Source organism: Nelumbo lutea, chromosome 7, assembly GCF_056320005.1.
Source record: "Nelumbo lutea isolate HS-2025 chromosome 7, American lotus-T2T, whole genome shotgun sequence".
In the NCBI taxonomy this organism is placed as follows: Eukaryota; Viridiplantae; Streptophyta; class Magnoliopsida; order Proteales; family Nelumbonaceae; genus Nelumbo; species Nelumbo lutea.
Window position 1 is genome coordinate 20,024,627 of NC_142690.1, and position 20,059 is coordinate 20,044,685.

At 34.0% G+C, this 20,059-nt stretch overlaps 1 protein-coding gene across 11 annotated transcripts in view; it reads right to left on the bottom strand.

Moving 5' to 3' along the window:
- The window catches only part of DPE2 (disproportionating enzyme 2), a 53,657-nt gene extending 51,205 nt beyond the window's left edge, over positions 1–2,452 (bottom strand). For 6 of the 11 annotated variants that reach the window (XM_088953584.1, XM_088953588.1, XM_088953586.1 and 3 more), the window contains exons 1-2: positions 2,049–2,428; positions 1,436–1,830 (exon numbers count right to left, since the gene is read on the bottom strand). In XM_088953584.1, coding sequence (XP_088809710.1) covers positions 1,436–1,789 — 354 coding nt within the window. In that variant the 5' untranslated portion in view covers positions 1,790–1,830; positions 2,049–2,428. Of the gene's footprint in view, positions 1–224; positions 308–1,435; positions 1,831–2,048 lie in introns of those variants that run through there. The other 5 variants (XM_088953591.1, XM_088953590.1, XM_088953583.1 and 2 more) reach the window with 4 other exon arrangements.
- Positions 2,453–20,059: the final 17,607 nt, after the last annotated feature.

The following is a 20,059-nucleotide window of genomic DNA, read 5'->3' on the forward strand; positions in this document are numbered from 1 at the left end:
CCAGAGGTTACAACTTGTTAAGCAAGCCTATGAGAAATAAGCAATGTTTTCCTTTAACAGGTACCACATGCATACATGACATCATATTAAAGTGCTGTGAAAGTATCCCCTATGTCAAAATTTGGAAATCAATCAAAGGTTTACACCCATAGAATAATAACATAAAAGCATGACACTAGGGTATAATTCCAAACATACCATGTGTCTTTAGCAGAGACAAGTACCTTCAGAAATGCCTAGACCTAGGACTTGGCCAGTTGCAGGAAACTATTTTTCATGATACCCACTTTTGGCAGCAGCTACAATGCATACCTACAACCAAACTTAGCTCCTTTATTAAAAGCAACCTATGGTTGGCCTCTGAAAGCAATATTATGTATTTATGTCATTTTCCCTCTTGATGGGCAGTAAATGAGGAAAGACTTGTATCTACAATTAAGCCATCACAGAGCTTCATACCCATTAGAAGCATGCCTCAAGGGCAAGGATGGTTAATCCCAAAAATCCACTCATTTTTTAGTTTTTACATGTTAAAACTGCACTAGATATACTGCCAAAAATAACATTTTCAAAAGATGGCGGTCCATTATAGTACATAATGAACATTTATGCTATGCAGGCTCCTCAAGATCCATCCTTCCTGCCATATTCCAACACCAATTGGGATTTATTTGTCTCTTCAACAACCTGGTTGACTGCAGAAAGCATGTACTGCCTCTAACAAAATGAACACAAAACCAGAGCTTCCCTGTAACTAGAAATCCTAGTTATTGTGCTCATACAATGTAACATACAGAAAAATCTCCCTGCAACTGAAGATACCAAGTATATCATTCAACTTATTGATTAAAAGTTTAAAACTTCTACTTAAAAGAACTAGTTAGAACATAAATTCATTAATTTTGAACTAGCAAAATCCATGAGTATTTTTCTCTATATTACCTCTACAGTCTACAACTGTGAGAATGCAGCTTGAGAGCAGTCATTTTATGCAAAAAGATGTCAAAGGTTAGGTCTGTATCCAGTCAACCTCTATCAAGACCCCAAATAGCTGGGACCAACAAAGGATAATGGCCCTCTTTTTGATTTTACATGCTTTAGGTTTTGAATGTCCATCCACACTTCATCCTATAGAACTAGCCTACTTGTCCACCAAGTTGCACCTTGTCCATCAACATGGTGATTGAAAAGATTTAATTCTCAGCCTAGACATAGCTGATTAGCAAATTTCATTGCATGTTTGACTACTTTGAAATAAAGTCTTATTAGCTTTGCTTAGTGGATCCCTTCTCCAGCTAAGAGGGCAGAAGCAAGCATGAGTCTCCAAATATGACCACATAACTTTCCCACTTTACAGAATATTCTATGTAGTGTAACAGAGGAATAAGGAAAGAACAGAAAAAGGATCAAAAAAGACCACGAACAAGAGCAGGACCTGCCATAGGTCATGAAGCTCCACCATCGAACCATCCTGAATCCCTTCGGGCAGTACAAATTTGCGTTTGTTTCCAGCCTCCCATCTCAGAATGTTTCTATTATCGTCCACCAAATAATAACTGTATTCACACTGGAACCCACATGGAACCGCGATTCTTCCGGACCAAATAAGTTCCTCACCTTGATGAAAAGGGCTTAAAAGGATACCCTTCTTCACATTCCACAAACCAAGCACAGGTTCTGAACCGCAGACGAGAAGGCTCTGCCCCCACTGAGTATAATACGGTAATCTGAAGACCAAATTCACCGTTTTAAAGGATTTCTTCCCAGAAGCCAACCCCAGAGTCACCATGTCTTCCGGATATCAACCAGAACCGATGAACTCAATCAAACCTAGCAAAATCCAACTCAAATATATCAAAATTTCAAGCAGTGTCTAGAAAATCAAAACAAATCGAAATGAATCAGTGTCCAGCTGAAATTAAACGTCTGTGTTCAGTCAAAATTCTCAATAAAATGTCCAGATTCAACGGGAACATTATATCAAACTAACCGATTGGATTTATTAACACAGTTTATAATCAAAAACACTTGGCCGTTTAACAGTATACCCGGACTGAACGGACCGAACTTTTACCAGCAACAGGTAAGAATATCCACTTCCTCTAAAAATGAAGGAGACCCAGAGGCAAATTCCACAAACCCAGCTGGAATAGACTGAATTTATCGCATTTATTGAACTGAAAGATATTTTAGCTTCTGCAGAAATGGAGATTCGTTCTAAAAGAAACAAACCATCCAAAAAACGGGAAGGCAGGTCGCTAGAGTCTGGGCCGACGAACGGTATACATTCTAATTGGGATTGAGTGGAAGAGAAAAACACAGGTTTTATCGATCAGAGAAATGGTGATCACATTCGAGAAGAAGATCTTCAGTGTCGTTTTCCGGAGATATTGAGCAGCAATATCACGAGTCACTTGGGTCTGGGACCGATTTCTTTCTTGAGTTCGTCGGCAAATCCTGACTCAATGTGGGGACCACATATAAACAATGCCCTTGTCGTTGTCCGATTGGAATCAAGTAAGCATCAACATCCAATCTTATCGGAAAGAAAAGCAGAAAAGACAGAAAATACATCAACCGTGCTCTTTCTATCTCTACTAGGGTTCTCTCCGTTTTGCCACCTGAAAACCGGGTATGGTCGATTCGGGACATTTAAAATCCAGACCCGAACCGAGCGTTCAATTTTCTAATCCAAGGCAGCAGCTTGTGAGAATGGAATGGGCTCACCAAGCTCATTCGGTCAATAGTTGTCGGATCAACCGCACGATTTTGTTCCGGATTCGACCTTTTCTCATGCTAGTTTGATCTGGCGCAAGCTTTTTAGCCTTAACGTATCGATTGGAACCGAATATTCGTAGAATGCGTAGACCCATATTTGATACGTTTGTATTTGTCTATTTGAACCAATGTTTTAAAAACGGGAAATTGTCATGAGTTTTCAGCATTTTTCTTAAACTTACCATAACTTTTTAAAATGTCTAAAATTCACTATACCACTAACTTGACGTTAAAGAGACTAATGGTTATTAATATATTACCATTTTAATCTTCATAGAAAAATATAAAATATAATACCATTTTGACCTTCATCTTTTTAATTTTCTTTTCTTTACATTTTAGTTGTTTTGTTATAATTTCTGTTTTTTACATTTTTCTATTTTCTACCATCTATAAAATTTCCTGTATTTTGTGTTATTTATTTTCAATTTCTGTGTTTTTCTATAATTTTTTGTATTTTCTACAATTTTTATTTTCTGATTTTGTTTTTCAACTTCTATAGTTTCTATAATTTAAAAATATTTTTTTCTATTTTCTGTGCAATTTCTATAATTTTTATATTTTTATAATTTCTGTGTTTTTATATTTGAATTTTTTTTTATGAACTTTTCCTTTTTTTCATATCTAAGTACTAAAACATATGTAGATATTTAATATTTTTCTATGAAGGTTAAAATGGTAATATATTAACAATCGTTAGTCTCTTTAACGTCAAGTTAGTGACATGGTGAGTTTTAGACATTTTGAAAAGTTGTGGTGAGTTTAAGATAAATGCTGAAAACTCAAGGTGAGTTTTTAACAATTTCCCTTTAAAACCCTATTCGGAACCGAAACCACTTTGCACACCGATTTCTAAATGAGTAGTTTGACCATCCAATTCAAATGGATGGCCCGTTCCAACCGTTGATCAACATGTCACTGACCAAGTTAACGGTTTTTGTCAAGGAATGGGTTAAGAATGAAATGAACCCAGTTGCCTAAACGGTTCCCAAGCTGATGACACTTTGATTGCAATCAAATATTGAACTATATAGGACTTAAACTAAAAATAATCAACAACAGCTCGTTCCACCAAACCATAGTTTTAGAATTAGCAAAATCCTTATTTTCTGAACACCATAGAAGATAGAGTTTTTAATACAATCGCATGATTCATAAAGAAGGTCGACATGGCCATGCGATTCTGTCTTAGGTCATATTCCTTTATTATATAAAATGCAATATATATTTTATATATGTGATAATTAAAATATGGGCAAATTTCTTAAATTACTCTTATGGTTTAGTTAGTTGACTAACTCTGCCCTTACCATTTAACTATTGTCTTAAACTATCCCTACTATTTTTAATAATTCACATTGTCGTTGAGTATTAACAAAAAAATGAAATGTCAAATCTGTCTTCTACAATTCTTCAAATTTTCAAAATAAAACACAATTGATAGAAACTTCCAAGAAGATGTGAATGAGATTGTTTTTCCATCTCCATCTTTGCATGAGACACCTTTTGTGGCCTTCGTTGCTAATCACTGTATTGGCAGTGCTTTTAAGCCCCAAAAATAATGTCTCCATTTTGAAAGAGTACAAATACAAATATATAGAGTGCAAAACCTTATATTTTATATGTATTTGCATCTATTTGCATTTGTACTCCATATATTTTATCATTAGATCGTGGTGTCTGACCTTCTCCCATAAGTTGTATAGCTTGGGACAGGGGAGACAAAAGAATAAAAAGTGAGATGAAGGCGCTATTTAAGCTAGGTTCAACCAAGCATATGGTGCAGTCGCACCACACCGAATCAAAAGGCGAAGAGGAGAGAGAAAATCACATATGTTCGTGTCCCTCTTAGCCTCTGTCTCCATTGCTCGACTGTTCGAGAGTATCTCCCAAGCTGATCGAGAGTCTCTAACAAGCCGAACTGTTCGACAGTTTCTTTCCAAGGGATGTATAAGTAATTTACCCTAAAACAGCTTATCGGAACAACCCCCACCCTATGATGTGATATATTTGCCTTCCAAACTAAATAATCTATACTATGTTTTTTTAAAATGGAGTTGTCCACATCAAAACTCTAATACTATATACTTCCTAATCCTTCTAGAATTTATTTTATTGTTTTTGAATTTTAAAAATAAAAATTAAATATGGGGTTATTAAATAAGGGTGTTCACGGGTCGAGTTGGGTCAGTTTATTGGGGTTTTCCCAATCGATCTGACCTGGTCGGATTACCTGAGGTGGAAACTAAAACCGATCCGTTGATAGGCCAAACCGATCAGGCCAGTTTGAGTCAGTTTGGATCAGTTTCAGTTTTGCTCCTGTACAAAAAGACACCTAATTGAATTCTAATTGTAATTGCCTAATGGGCCTTCTAGTTCTAGTAGAAGACTAGTTATAGTTAAGTAGTAAACTACTCAAACTAGGAACTACCGAACTAATAGAAGACTAGTTCGGGTCGGATTGGTTTTGGTTTTCATACAAGAAAACCGAAACCGACCTGATATATCGATTTATATATTTGCCCAACCCGAAACCGACCAATACTAATGAAAACCCAGCCGACTTGGGTTGGGTCGATCCGGGTTTGTCGGTTTGGTCGGGTTGGGCATTCTTATGAACAGCCCTACTATTTAAGTTTACCCACAAAGTCAATTAATTTAAGTGAATGTAACATGCCATCTTTTTTAAAACTAGCCCATATATCTAAGGCTGCAACCTTTCGTCCTACCCCAGCCCAATAAATTAGGGTTGGATTGGGTTGACTTGAAGTTTGGGTTAGGGTTAGGGTTGAAAACTACAACCTGACTTAACTTTAGGTTGGGTTAGGGTTGAGGATTTATCGAACTCAAACCCAAGTTAACTTCATATTTGCATGTATAAAAATTATATAAATATGTTTAAAAGGCAATATTTTTCTAAAACATGACAATTATATTTTTTTTACACATATTAATGCTAATATTGAATTGACATGAACCCTTATAATCTAAGAAATAAATTTATTTTGTAAAAGGAAGTAGAGAAATAAGACCAACACAAATCCAATCTAAAGTTTTAGAGTTAGGGTTAAGGGTTTAACAACTCATGTTGGACTTGGGTTGACCTAAACCTAACCTAATCCGGTTCAACTTGCACCCTTATATGCATAGCATAGGTCTCTTCTAGTATTGCTCTAATGAGAGAGTCCATCCAAACTTCCTAATTCTCACGTATTCTTTCCAATGAAGTTAGCGCTAAAAAGAGACAATGACCCAACAAACTTTAACACAAGTTGGTGCTTAGCCAATTTACCCAAATAAGTTGGCTTTTACTATGGGAGGGCTTCCAATATTCATGCAACAGCTTCTAGCTTTGCAAAGTGGGCCTCCCGAGACAGCTTATAACCCATGTTTGGTGAAAACCCTAGATAGCCCAAAATAATTGTCTTAGCTCCTATCTGTGAGAAGTTCATAAGTACTTATTTTTAAGTGCTGGATCACATAAAAAGCCTAGAATAATCACTTATATGTGTTTTATAAATAAGCCCATGTTGGTGTAAAACTTTTAATAAATTTTCATGCAACATAATTCATTCATTCAAGTGATCGAGTTTTTACTATTTTAGGTAAGGCCCATTCGGGGAATCATATAGATTGTTCCCCTTAATTACATCTTCACAAAAATGTAGAAAACACCTTTTAATTCTAACTTAGAGAAGTGAATGCATAGAACAAAAGAAAACAACAATAGAATACTTAAAAAAAAAAGAACTTTTCATTTGCATTTCTTTTACATTAACTTTACAATGAAGAAAAAAAAAAGAGAAAATACAATCGAGAAACTCTACAACAATACATTTATCTCTTTCTTTTATTTTTGATACAAAGAATATTTTATTAATTCTAACTTCTTTCACAATAAGTTGTAGTCAATCAATGAAATTCTTATTTTAGACAATCTTAATCCTTTGGATTTCATATACAATAAGGGAATCATAGTCAATCAAGTTGAATATTTGATTGTAGACAATTTTTATCCCTTTATCCTTCATTTTCATTTGAAAGGAGTCATCATCAGCTATTAGGAATTAAATTGTAGATGGTTTAATCCCTAACTTGTCTTGACAGAGGGACCATAATCAACGAAGTAAAATCACATGATCTTACATGGTTTATTTCCATCTATTCTCATTCTTAAAAGTAAAAAATAAAAGATAGAAAAAGGATACAAGGCATATATAGGAAGTAATCAGTAAGAGCGCTTTCCTTTTCCACTTGTATTAGTGAAATTTCTTTTCCCTCCATGTCTTCCCTTGAGAACTCTTTTTTTTTTTTCCCTTTCTTGGTTTTTCTTAAGAATCTCTTGAGACACAATTTCTCTCAAAATGAGGAAAGAGCCTCTAAATTTCCCTTAAGGAGCTTAAATAGGATGCAACTACCCCTCCCCCTAGGTGAAGGACACCTGTCCCTCACCCTAAAAGATAGGGAATCCATACAGGGCACCTTTTTTTTTCTTAATTTTGATGATTAGTAGCAGACTAGCCAACCCACTTATTTGGGTTATAAATTATTTAAATATTATTTGAATTAAAAAAAGCCTTCAATAGCCCATAATAAACACTTACATGTGAAATAAGTGCTTAAAATGAAACTAGAATTATCAAGCTATTTTCAATTGTTTATTTCATTTTGTTGGACAAAATTGCCCCCAATGTTTTGAAAAATTTCCAAGTATTGCCCTTATCTTCAAAAACAAAAGAAACCTTATCATTTCATCGAGTTTCTTTCCCATTCACCTGTGCACTTGCAACAACGACGATCAACCAGGGTGATTGTTCGTAATTCTAATATATGGCTATGTTAAGTGAGGGATATAATTGTCATTTTTGCTAAATAAACACTTATGGGATAAGCATCAAACCAAACACTACTTATTTTAAAAATAAACATTTTGAAAATACACCTCCCAAACACTAATATGCACTATTAGATAAGCATTTATAATAAGAACTTATTTCTGAAATGTAGCCTTAAACAGAAAAACATGGCTTTCTACAAAAGCTTCTTTTTGTGGCTTCTCCGTGCTAAGCATCTCCAAATAAATTTAACATATACGTATGGGATATATTCTTGATTTGAAGCTGGAGGGGGTGTGGTGTGGTGGGTGGGGGGTTGAAAAATACTAAACATATGCATTCGCCGCATAAAATTCAATCCAAAAATGAAATAGAGGGAGAGAGATCAGGGGCATTAAATGTGAGGTCAAGATACTTTATTTAATGGAAAGCATATATTATCTACATCATTTCGCCATATGGTTGAGAGGTGTAAATCGGGCTGTGTCGCCTGTGGCCCGTTACAAATTTGGATCATCTCCACTCAGTATGGCATGATAGCCCACGAGTCATGTCAGGCCTGACACGATAGTTAGTGGCGTGCTGGGTCAAGGGTTTGTAGTCCACAAACTGGCACGGCATGGCATGATTGTGTGTGCCATACCGCCCGTGGCACGATCCGTCAAAAGTCGACATGACACGACCTGCAAGGTCCGTAGCGGGCAGTGCTCGGCCCATCCGAAAACTAGCCATCTAGCCTGTGGCCCCCTCCCCCCAACGGCTAGTTTCAGTTTTTTGGAGCTTTTTTTTTACATAAATACTCCCCTAACAGCTATATAAGGGGTATTTATGTATTTTGCTTATGGAGGGGAGAAAAATGACACAAATGCCTCCCATTAGCTATATAACAACTAGTTTGGGGGCTTTTTGGGTAAAGTTATAAATAACTTTACAATGACCAAAATACCCCTCTCAACAACTAAAAAATAGTTAAATTTTAGGGTATTTTGGGCAATTGGATTATTTTCAATTCCTATAAATAGCTCTATCCTCCACCGTTCTTCTCACCGCACTAATTCAACATTCAACAATTCTCTTAACCTCTTTCTCTCTTATACATTCTTTGCAATCTGAGTGAACTCTGATAGTTTGATTGGCTGATTGTTTGATTCTACAATTCTCAAGTCTTAATTTTATTGAAGTTTCAACAAGAAAAAAGGTTTGATGCCTTATTCAACTAGCTCAAGCATCTCAAGTTAGCAATTTGGGAGGCTTGGACATTAATTAAAAGGCTTTAACCGTTGAAATTAAGTTAGGATTTTGAATCAATAATCGGGGTAAGTCTAATTAAATTAATTTTATTTTTTAGAACTAAAAAAAAGGCCGATTCTTCCCAAAACCAATTCCCCAAGTTTAGTAGCCCAATTTAGAAAATATTTAAAATAGAGGATGTTGAGGGGAAGGGGAAAAGAGAAGTTTGCCAAAAATGTAGAAAAGACTTTAGCTATTGTTGCAAGGGTGGTACTGGCCATTTGAGCAGACACTTCCTCACACGAGAAGGAAGAAAAAATAACCCACAATTTAAATGAATTGTTGAAATAGTGGAAAATAAATTTTAAAAATTTTGGAAGAACATTTCTTCCCTTTATTGCTTAGCTACAATTTTAGATCCTAAGATTAGGAAAAATGGTTTTGATATTTTACTCGAAAGATATTGTGAAAATGTGAATATTGAAATTGGAAATAAAAAAGAATAAATTAATAATTTATTATTTGAAATGTACAACATCTTCAGATCTTCTACTTCTACAAGCAAATTTTATTTAATAAGTAAAAAAGAAAAACTTTTTTATTTAGTAAGTAGAAGGAAGAAATCTGCTACTTCTACAATAAGTTCTTTTACTGAACTCAATTTATTTACAAGAAAATTTTTCTAGTATAGGTGAGGAAATAAATAATTTTGATATTTTAACTTGGTGGAGTGAACATTCAAAAATTTATCCAGTTCTTACTAACATGGCACATGATCTACTATCCCCTCTAATGTCTACAGTTCCACGGGAGTCTTGTTTTAGTATAGGTACCACTGTTCTAGGGTGTTAGACGACAAGAGAAGATGCATGAATGATGAAACTATAGATATGTGCATATGCTTTAAGGATTGGCTAGATGTAGTCATGCAGAAGATAGATTCCAACTTTACCAGACAAAACGAGGGCGTGATACTACTATATACATCGAATATTTCACCTAAAGCAGATGACGAAAGTCATGATTCATGAACAATAGTTTACTAGTTTTATAGATTTTTTTTTATTTTTTTCAATTATTATACATTTTGTTTTAATTTTATTTCATTTATTTGCTATTAATGTAATTTTCTATTTTTAATTTATAACTACACTGTATTTTTATATTTTATTAAGTTATTCCATTTTCATATTTCATTCATCCAAGTATGAAGTATCTAACCATTGTATGCTTTGTAATTTATATCATTCAAATTTAAATGAGATAAAATTCTTATTTTTCTTCCAATTTTTTATTCCATCATTCTTGATTCTTATTTGGTTAAGTTTTTTTTTTTCATTTATGTGTTAGATTTCTCATTTCTTAATTTTTCAAATAGTTCTCAAAGGCCAAAGCTCAAAGGAAAGTTAAATATTTTAGTTTTACACTTAGAAAAGAAATCAAAATTTTCAAAAAAACAAAAAAAATCAGTCTAACTAGATTCGACCCAAGCCCAAGGCCTGCCCTATGGCCCCGGGCCTAGGCCGTGCTGGGCCGACCCCCAAAATTTTCACTGGGGAGGGCGGCACGACCCACTTTACACCTTTAGACGAAGGGGTGTGAGTTCACTTTCTCTCCTTTTTAAAAGGGAAGAAGAAAAATGCTCCTTTTGATGGTGAATAACAAAGCCACATCATCCATATTACAGAGTGTAGTTTAAGATAACTAAGCTGAGATGAAGGAGTTTGAGTATTTCTCTCCCTTTATAAAGGAGGAAATGCTCTTTCAATGAATATATAGGAGCAACCCCTTAGCATAAGAAATTTTTTTAGAGGGATTCATGCATCCAGCAAAACAGCTTGAACCAGCCAAAGTGGCCAAGGTTGCATTAAAATTGTATTCTCCCAAATAACCAACTTTACTTTTAGCTGAACGACTTGACTTGAGCAAGGTTCAAAATTTTGTAACATATAAGTGTATCATACAATATGTATCGATTTTGAATCCACCAAATTGTTGTTTACATAGACTTACGGGGCACCTCTATGTTTGAACATAATAAATCCCTCCTAAGACCATGGTTTGAGGCTCATCCTGCATCACTAAGAGATCAGTCCAGGGCAGGCTCATCATCCAGGCTCGGATATGCTATCCACAAGCTGTTCCCACATCTCTACCCATGAGACATTACAGCTGCGTATTGAGAATATTTCCCTTGCCATTATTATGGAGATATTCCCAATACATGGTGGTGGTGGTTTGTGGGTAAGGATGTGGGAACAATTCATGAGTAGCAGATCCCGAGTGTCATCATCCACACAGTCACCTCTCTTCTCTCGGGTGAGTACTAGTCATCTTTCTTGTAATTTCTGTTTTTTACTTTAATAATTTTTTATTTATTAAGACTATATACAAGGAAAAAGTTAAAATTTCCAGAATAATGCTTTATTCGAGCCTCTAAGAAAACAGACAAACAATAAAGAGAGTGCAAAAGAAGAATATTGATTTTGATTTCTTAGGATGGAGACAGAACTGATGATAGCTGTTATTGTTGATGCCTACCTTTTTGTCCATGCATATAGATTCGTTTTAGAGGAGAATCGTGTACATGAACCGAACTGATAAAAAAACAATTATGTAAGTAATAATATATATACAAGGTTTCCTTTTTTTTTTTTTGTTATATTTTATGAGTAAAAGAACAAAACATCATAAAAAATACTTGTTTTATCAACATATAAATAGTTTACTTTTTTTTTTGGTCTTTTGTCATGTTATCAGAAAATGAAGTTCAAAGTTGATATTTTCATATGTAATTATAGATAGGTGTTAAGTACAATTTGGTCTAATTGGGTCAAACCTGATTATCCTGATTAATTGGTTCAATTTTGGGTCTATTTGTAGAATTGATTTAGTTCACCCTATCTGTAACCAGACCCAACCCATTAACAACTCTGCTTCACATATTCCAAGTCCAACCATTTAGGCTATGTTTGGTTTGAAGGAAAAGGTAGGGAAATTTATACAAGGTTTGTAAAGGTTTTCCTACCATTCCCTTCCTTTCCCTACTTTTTCCTTCAAACTAAACACAGCCTTAGGGTGTGCTCGACAACATGGTTGGTTTTATTTTTGAAAAAAAAAAAAACCTGCACATCAGTAAAAACAAACACCCCCTTCATTTTTGCTAATGTGGCAATTATTTTTGTTTTCAAAAACATAAATCAGTCGTATTGTCGAATATATACCCCCTTGGTTATGAATAACTTCCTAGTGTTTAAAATCTATACGGCTAAGTTTGGAAAGAGTATACAGTGTAGATACAAGGTTATGGAAGAATATAAATTCATAAGTACAATACAAATACAAGTTTATAAATATAATATATAAGGTTTTGAACTCTATACATTTGTATTTGTACTCTTTTCCAACTGAGCCAAGGAAACTACGTTAAGGCTGCATTTGGCATTCCTTATTTTAAGGATTTGTCTCATTTTTGCTGTTAAAAAACCATTGTTAATGGGAACATTTTAACTACAAAAAGAAGATAAATCCTTAAAATAAGGAATGCGGAATGTAGCCCAAGTTTTTTTATGGCTGAAGCTGAAATTGGGTTGATAACAATATATTCTAATATGTTTTTATTCATAATTTTATCCATTAAAACAAAGAAAGAGGCCATTTACTTGAACCATTATCAAGTGGACCCTAAATTAACATCAAAATGAGTTATAAAAAAAGCTTCTCCCGAAAAATAAAGAAAGAAATAAATGATCTACACAACAAACAAATCAAATCCCATCTATCTGGTCATTCAATATAGCATGTGCAGAGAAAAAAAATGCATTCTGCAGTAGAACAATCCTTAATATCTATTAGAGAAAGATGGCCTAATGGATTAATCTGGAATCTTCTCTAAATTAAGCTAGCCACTGACTTGAACTACAAGAATGAATGATCACCTGGTCAATTATATGCACCCGCTTGATGGGGGGAATCTCTAAATTCATGAATCATTGATCAATTCTAAATTAAGAATGTCTTTCTTCTTGGCATCATCAATATCAATTATATATCCTTACTTTTCATCATTTATTTTATTTCAGCCACTTGTTTTCTTTCTCAAGTAAAATCTGTATTACATTTTTGTCTTCTTCTTCATCTGGGTTGAGATTTGCATTTTTCTTCTTTCACACTTAAACTCATTGCCAAAACCCTGAAAGAGGTAGAGATGCCAACAGGTCAGGTCCATCAATTAATTGGTTTTGTGGTTTGTGTCCTGATTAATAATTGGTTTGGGATTGGTTTTACTTCTCTCTGAACCAATTAAGACCCAACCCAGTAACAACCAATTTCATAGAAGATAATTTCGATTAAAAACTTGCTTTAATAAATAACAACATATAATACTATTTACCATCATTTTTTAAGGTCATATTATCAAATATCAAGTTCCAAGTTGTTATTATCCAAATAGTTATGAATGTCAAGCATATTATTTGGGCCAGAACCAATTATCTCGATTAATAATTGGTTTAATTGTGGGTCTATTTCATAAAACTGATTAATAAAAGATTCAGGATCCACCATATCCTGAACCAAACCTGATCCATTGACAGCTCTAGAAAAAGGTAAGATAAACATTTTATAATCTCTGTGGCTCTCACTTCTCATGTATTAGTTTTAAACTTAATATGAAAATATTTTTTCTTGACCAAGAAATAAAATACTTATAAATAACCTAATGCTGTGTTTGGTTTGAAAGAAAAGGTAGGGAAGGGAAGGGACATGTCTCCCTACCTTTCCCTACCTTTTCTTTCAAACCAAAAACAGCCTAAATGTCACGCACCACCTTGAAAGGCTTGATATAGGACTCTTCTTTAATTTAACACTATGTTTGGTTTGGTTGTAAAAAGGAGAAATAGAAAGTCCAGGGAAAGTTCTTGAAGGAATTTTCCAAGCCAATATAAATATTTAATCATTTAAAATATTCATTAATTCAAATATTTTTTCAAATATAATTATTTTCAAATTAGCTATATATTAAATTTATAACTAATCCATTTCATAGCAAATTGGTAAAAGTTTTAAAGTTTAATAATAATAATAATAATAATAATAATAATAATAGTAATAGTAATACAAGCTTGCCTACAAAGACCTTTTAGATGCATGACACATAAGCCTAATGATTTATCATGCTTACATAACTTTTTTTAGTAAGACTCATGCTTTTACATAGGAAGAACGGGGTATGCCAGCAATTTTTTTATGAGGTAGGCCAAAAGATAAATATACATAGATTTGAATTTGAATCCGATGAGATCATTGAATATTTGAAAATGATCCAATCCGATCTGATTTAAAAAAATAAATAAATTATTAAAAGTCAAATAGAATATAACAATTTAAATAAAGAAACACAAAAAAACACAAGTATCTATTCAAATATTTTGATCATATATATACATGTATTTTATAAAAAATAAATAATATAAAATATCTACATAAATGCAATATAAATAATACATTTATAAATAAATAAATAACATATATATGTTATATATATATACTTATATAAAAGTTAATTTATAATTATTAATAAAATATAAAATTATAAAGAAATGTAAAAGTTAATTAGCAACAGTAATGAATTTGCTAAAATTTTCACAATAAAAAAAGAATTTTGGTGGCATCCCTACCTACCTAATTAATTGATAATTAGGAATAAAATATAACATAGTTTAACAATGTTAAAACTAATTTGTAGGAATGTAAAAAGTCAATTGACACGATAATAAATTGCTGAGGCTGTGTTTGTTTGAGGTATAAAAACAAATTTACACTGAATGTAAAACAAGAACCGGTTTGATGAGAGTGTAAAATGGGAACCGGTTGTTGGCCCCATTTACAGTCGTCATGTTTGGAAGTAATTTAAACGTTTTACACTTTCACTGCTTACCCCCTACTCCTGCATCTTGTCACTGCATATTGTCACTGCCTCCCTGCATCTCTCCTGTAACTCCTCCATTGATTTATGCACAGTTCACTGGAGCGAACATCTCTCTCCAATGCAAGGAAAAACAAAAAACCACTGGAGCGAACACCCTCGTAGTATGACTCTTTAGATGAATTCGCTAAGATCGATACTCAACGGATGGCTCATGACAACCACAAGATGAATGAAGCTGGTGCATTGGTCCCCTCCAAGTTCAAGGTGATTCCGCCCTTTACCAGGCTCAACTTCCAGTCTTGCATCCGGTTGAGCCTCTTCGTCACCGATGACCGAACAAGCTTCAATCAGTTGTGCGAGTCGCTAAAGATTATATTGGAACCTGGAAGCAGGGTCTCAGACCCCTGCAGCATTGCAATTTAATTTGCAGGATGTCTCGTAGCCGTTAAACTTGCACTGGGGGAAGCAACGGGGCGGCAGGCTATGGCCTACGGCTATCTAGCCAGCAGTCTAGCTTAGGCCGCAGTCAACCAAGAGATTGGATTTACTTTTACAGTGAGCTCCCGTCAGCTACCACCCATAGAATTCTGCAAGAAGATTTTTGTGGTCAGGCAACCTTTATAACTCTGTCTCCGGCCTTCGGAAAGAGGAGAGAGATTCACCAAGCGGCAACCTCATGAAACTCTCAAGGAACGAAAAGAATGGCACAGCTCGAGAGAGAAGATTAGGCAATGGGACGAGGGTAGGCTAGCTATTTGTCCTTCAGATGTAACTATCAATGATTCTCTGTAAATGACACAGCGTGGTTTCATCGGCCATTCCTGGAAACCACGCTCAAATGGCTCAGGGCTCGAAATTTTCATGCCCACGTCTCCGTAAAAGTAAATGTACAAAGCTACCTATTTATAGACTAGGATAATCCTTTCTAATATGTCAATTTATGTCCAGTGAACTGTGCGTGAATCAATGGAGGCGTTACAGGAAAGAAGGGAAGAAAAAGAACTTGATCTCTGATTCATGACGACGATAATGGTGATTTCTCATGGGTTTCTTTTGATAATCGGCGTCTTCGTCACGGCTGTGATTATCTCGTCCTCCGTCGTTGATTCCTCTGTGCTCTGCAACACCGGTTCTTACGCCGGTAAAGAAGCTTGCGGCATGAAGGCTGAGCAGAGCACCCAGGTTGAAGACTGATCGGAGAAGGGGAAAGTTGAAGACCGATGGTAGGTACGAACAGACGAGAGTGAAATCGGGAGGAAGAAGAACAAGGAGAGAAAAGGAGGAAAGAGAAGAGGAAGAAGAAGAGAGAGAGATTATCGATGTAAATTAAAATTAAAATGTAATATACGTCGATAAAAATGTAATTTCACCCCAAACAAACGTAGCCTAATTTTATTACAATAAAAAAACTTGTTGCCTTGTTGGTTACGTTTCCAAACGACGCCAAAATGTGGTAAAAAGCTTTATCAGTGACGTTTATCTGAAAGCGCTTCGCGCGATTCAGTGGCAAGGGCCAGTGGTGGCGGGAGGCTCCATTTTCATGACGTTTATAGATAAATGTCACTAAAAGCACTCATGGTGGCGATTGTTTCATGACATTAACGTCACAAATACATAACTTCAAGTGACATTTTTCCTAAGCGTCACGAATATAACGTCGTCAAAAGCAACTTTTATAAGCTTGCTTAGAATGTATCAAGTGGCCTTTACACCTTTTCTTTCAAGTTTTTCGGTTGTGTTTCTATAAAAAAGAAATAGAAATTTGATGGAAAGTTGCAATGATTTTTGTGAAATTCTTGAAGAACTTTTCCTTCAACTTTCTATTTCTCTTATTTTTTTATTAAACCGAACATAGTGGAGTTACCGTAGAATTATATTCTACCATCCAATCCAATTATGCATAGACTTGTTAATGCGTCGGGTAGTTCAATGGGTTGTTCCAATCCGGTCCATTATTAAGTTAGGTTTGGTTATAATTTTAGGCTTGCGGGTTCAGACTTGGGCCTAAAGCACCGGGCCCAATTTTTTTTAGACTGGAGATACTATATATTAAATAATAAAAATATATTATTTAATAATATATATAATATTTTTTCTTTATTCTTCTCTTTTTTTCCAAGTAATAGTGAGATGCTTATTATTTTTTATTATTTTGAAGGTTTTAATGTAAATAAAATATTTTTTTATTGAATAAAAAAAAAAAAATTTTACCCCGGGCTTCGAGCTTTATATGAGAGTCAGGCTTGAAAACTTAGACCCGATGGTCAGTCCGAGCTAGGCCTGAGTGTATTCTATTGATACATATACAAAGTCGGGCCCGAACCCAATCCAACTTGACCCATTAATAGGTCTAACTGTGCATAGATCCAAGTTGATCTTGGGTATATGCTTCATGAGACAAGTTTAGGGCCCAACAATACATTACAGAAATATAAGGGTCTCCTTGGCTTGTATATAGAATTGGAATGGAATCTCATATTTCGCTGTCTGTTTGGTTTAGTTTAGATGGCAATCAAAATCGGATTCAATAAAATATCCATGACTCACAAGAAGGGTTGGCATCAAGTAAAGGGAAATAGGATTTGAAGGGTTTTTAAGTTGTTTTTCTTTCTTGCTAGAAAATGAAATCCCCATTCCCAAGGTGAGGTCAAAATGGGGTGGATGTTTTTTCACCGGGAATGAGAATTAAATTCTTATTCCACCCAACGAAACAGTTGGGCCATTCCAATTCCAAACCCCTTTACCCGCAAATGTGACTGTACTTGATTTGAATGCTCGTGATCTCTTTAGTTGAATGTGACTGTACTTGATTTAAATGCTCGTGATCTCTTTAATTGAATGAATGGGAGTCTAAAACAAAGCTTTGGCATCTCTATGGGGCCGGGAATTTAATTTTTTTGAAGGAGGCAGTCCAAGTGAGTTTGGTCTAAAATCTCATGGGCATTTTTTGGCCGTCCAGATCTAAGCAATTGAGATTGTAAATATCGGCTCCACAGCAAAGTGAATGATAAAACAAAATTGGGGTTGTGATGTTGTGATTAGGGATGTATAATCGGTCATTTCGGTTCTTTAGTCCGAAGACCTAATTAATTGATGGAATTCAGTTTTATTTGGTTTAATAATTAATGAACAATTAGCTCTTAATTAATACAATACAGTCATTTAAAGAATAGTTGAATAACTAATTATTAAAGTAATTGCACTTATTCTTTATAAATGATTAATAAATAATTAATCATTAGTCTGGATTTTAACACTATAGTTGTTTAGAGTCTTTAGGCTATTTAATTAACTATTATTAATTAAAGGGTAAAGCACAATGAAGAATTGTGAATTGACTATTGTTCATTAGAAAAGATAATAATTATTAATTAATGAGTATAAAGTATTGAATATAATATTATATATTTAATATACTTAATTAAATACAACCATTAATTTGGTTTTCGATTCTATTCTACTGAAAATCTCAGTCAAATCAAATCAAAATCAAAAACCAATTTTTTTTTTTTTAAATAAAAGCCAACTGATACCCAAATTAACCGAACCAAATTAACTTATTTGGTTCGATTTGGTTTGGTTTTCAATTTATCAACTGAATTTGAACCCCTAGTTGTGATGCAGAGAGAGATAGAGGTATCTAGAATTTCTCAAGTATTCTCAAGAAAAAATCAACATTATTTATATGGCTTTATATAATGACATATGAGAATGGACAAGTGATGGGACACTTATCATACACTTAAATGGTGTTCTCACGTTCTTTATTTACTTTGGAAGTTTACATAAACTCCCTACACTTTGATTTTTGAAAAAACCTCCCTTTATATTTCAAATTTCTAATGTAAACCACAAAGGATGTGTTAGAAAGGTCCTTTTCCTACCTTTTTCTTTCAAACCAAACACAACCTAATTGTCCTAACAAAAAACGCTGACATAATGCTTTGGCTTTCTTAAAATCCCATTTTTACCCATAAAAAAGCTTTATTGAGATGAAGATTTTCCAAATTACCCCCAAAAGGTAATTTACTCTATTTAAGTGGGTTTCATTGTTCACTTCATCGTGTGAACAACAGAGGCTAAGTTGGGGTTGAACCAAGGTTCAAAATATAACAACAATTATATGATACGTATTTCTATTTTTTTTTATGTATAGAATAATAGAAAAAAATTCTTTTCCTTTTTTAGTTATTGAGCTTTAAACTTCCCTTTTTATATAGCTTATATATTATGAGAAGCACATAAACTGAGTGATGGTGGCTTAGTTGATACCTTGTCTAGTTAATTGTAATAGAGACCTAGGTTGGGGCAATGGGTTACCTCCCATTATGTATTCCTATAAAGCAAAAAAAAAAAATGTACTTAGCATGAGATTAATAACCAAGTAAAAAAAAAAAACAATTTCAAAATTGAGCTGATGAAAATAACCAAAAACTCACATTAACTTTTTTCTTACTACATCTTATTATTGAACCAAAATAATCCATTAAACAAACCTACTTTAAAATAAATTGTTATAAATAGAGTGAAAAAACCTAAAAATCCAAGGAAATGGTCAATGATTTTGTTTAGATTGGTTTGCCCCATGTACTGGCAACCAAATCTAGATTTTTAGACATTAATTTAGGTTGACCCTTAACCTAACCCAATCCATCTAATTTACACCCTACTTTATTAGAGAGAGAGAGAGAGAGAGAGAGAGAAGGGATTAAGAGATATTTAAGAGGAAAATAAGGATTTAATAGGGAGGGGAGATGTTAAAAACATTGACTATTGAGGTGTGTCTGAGACAGAGAGAGCACCAAAAGGGGTTAAGAGATATCTTAAAGAAAAATAATGATTTAATGGAGAGGGAAGATGTTAAAAATATTGACTATTAAGGGGGGGTGTGTGAGAGAGAGAGAGAGAGAAAGAGATTAGAAGTAAATATGGATTTTATGAGAGACAATAAAGACCCATGAGGTTTTTAATGATCGAAAATAAATATAAACATGCAAATGTGTGAGAAAGGAGAGGAGTAAGTATGTGTGAACTATGTGGTGAGAGGACCCTCACCTACCCTCTTTCCTCTTTCTATTATATGTATATATAGATTGTTAGGTCACCTATAAATTGCATATTAAGAGTTAAATCAATGACTTTAAATACTTATAATCATGTAATTAATAACTCCAAAAAATTGAAAATTATAATATCAAGAGTCAAAAGAAATATGTACTGTGTTCACCCTCCGTATTTAGTAAAAGTCATGTTGATACTTTTGAACCTTGGGGTGAATTTTGTTAGA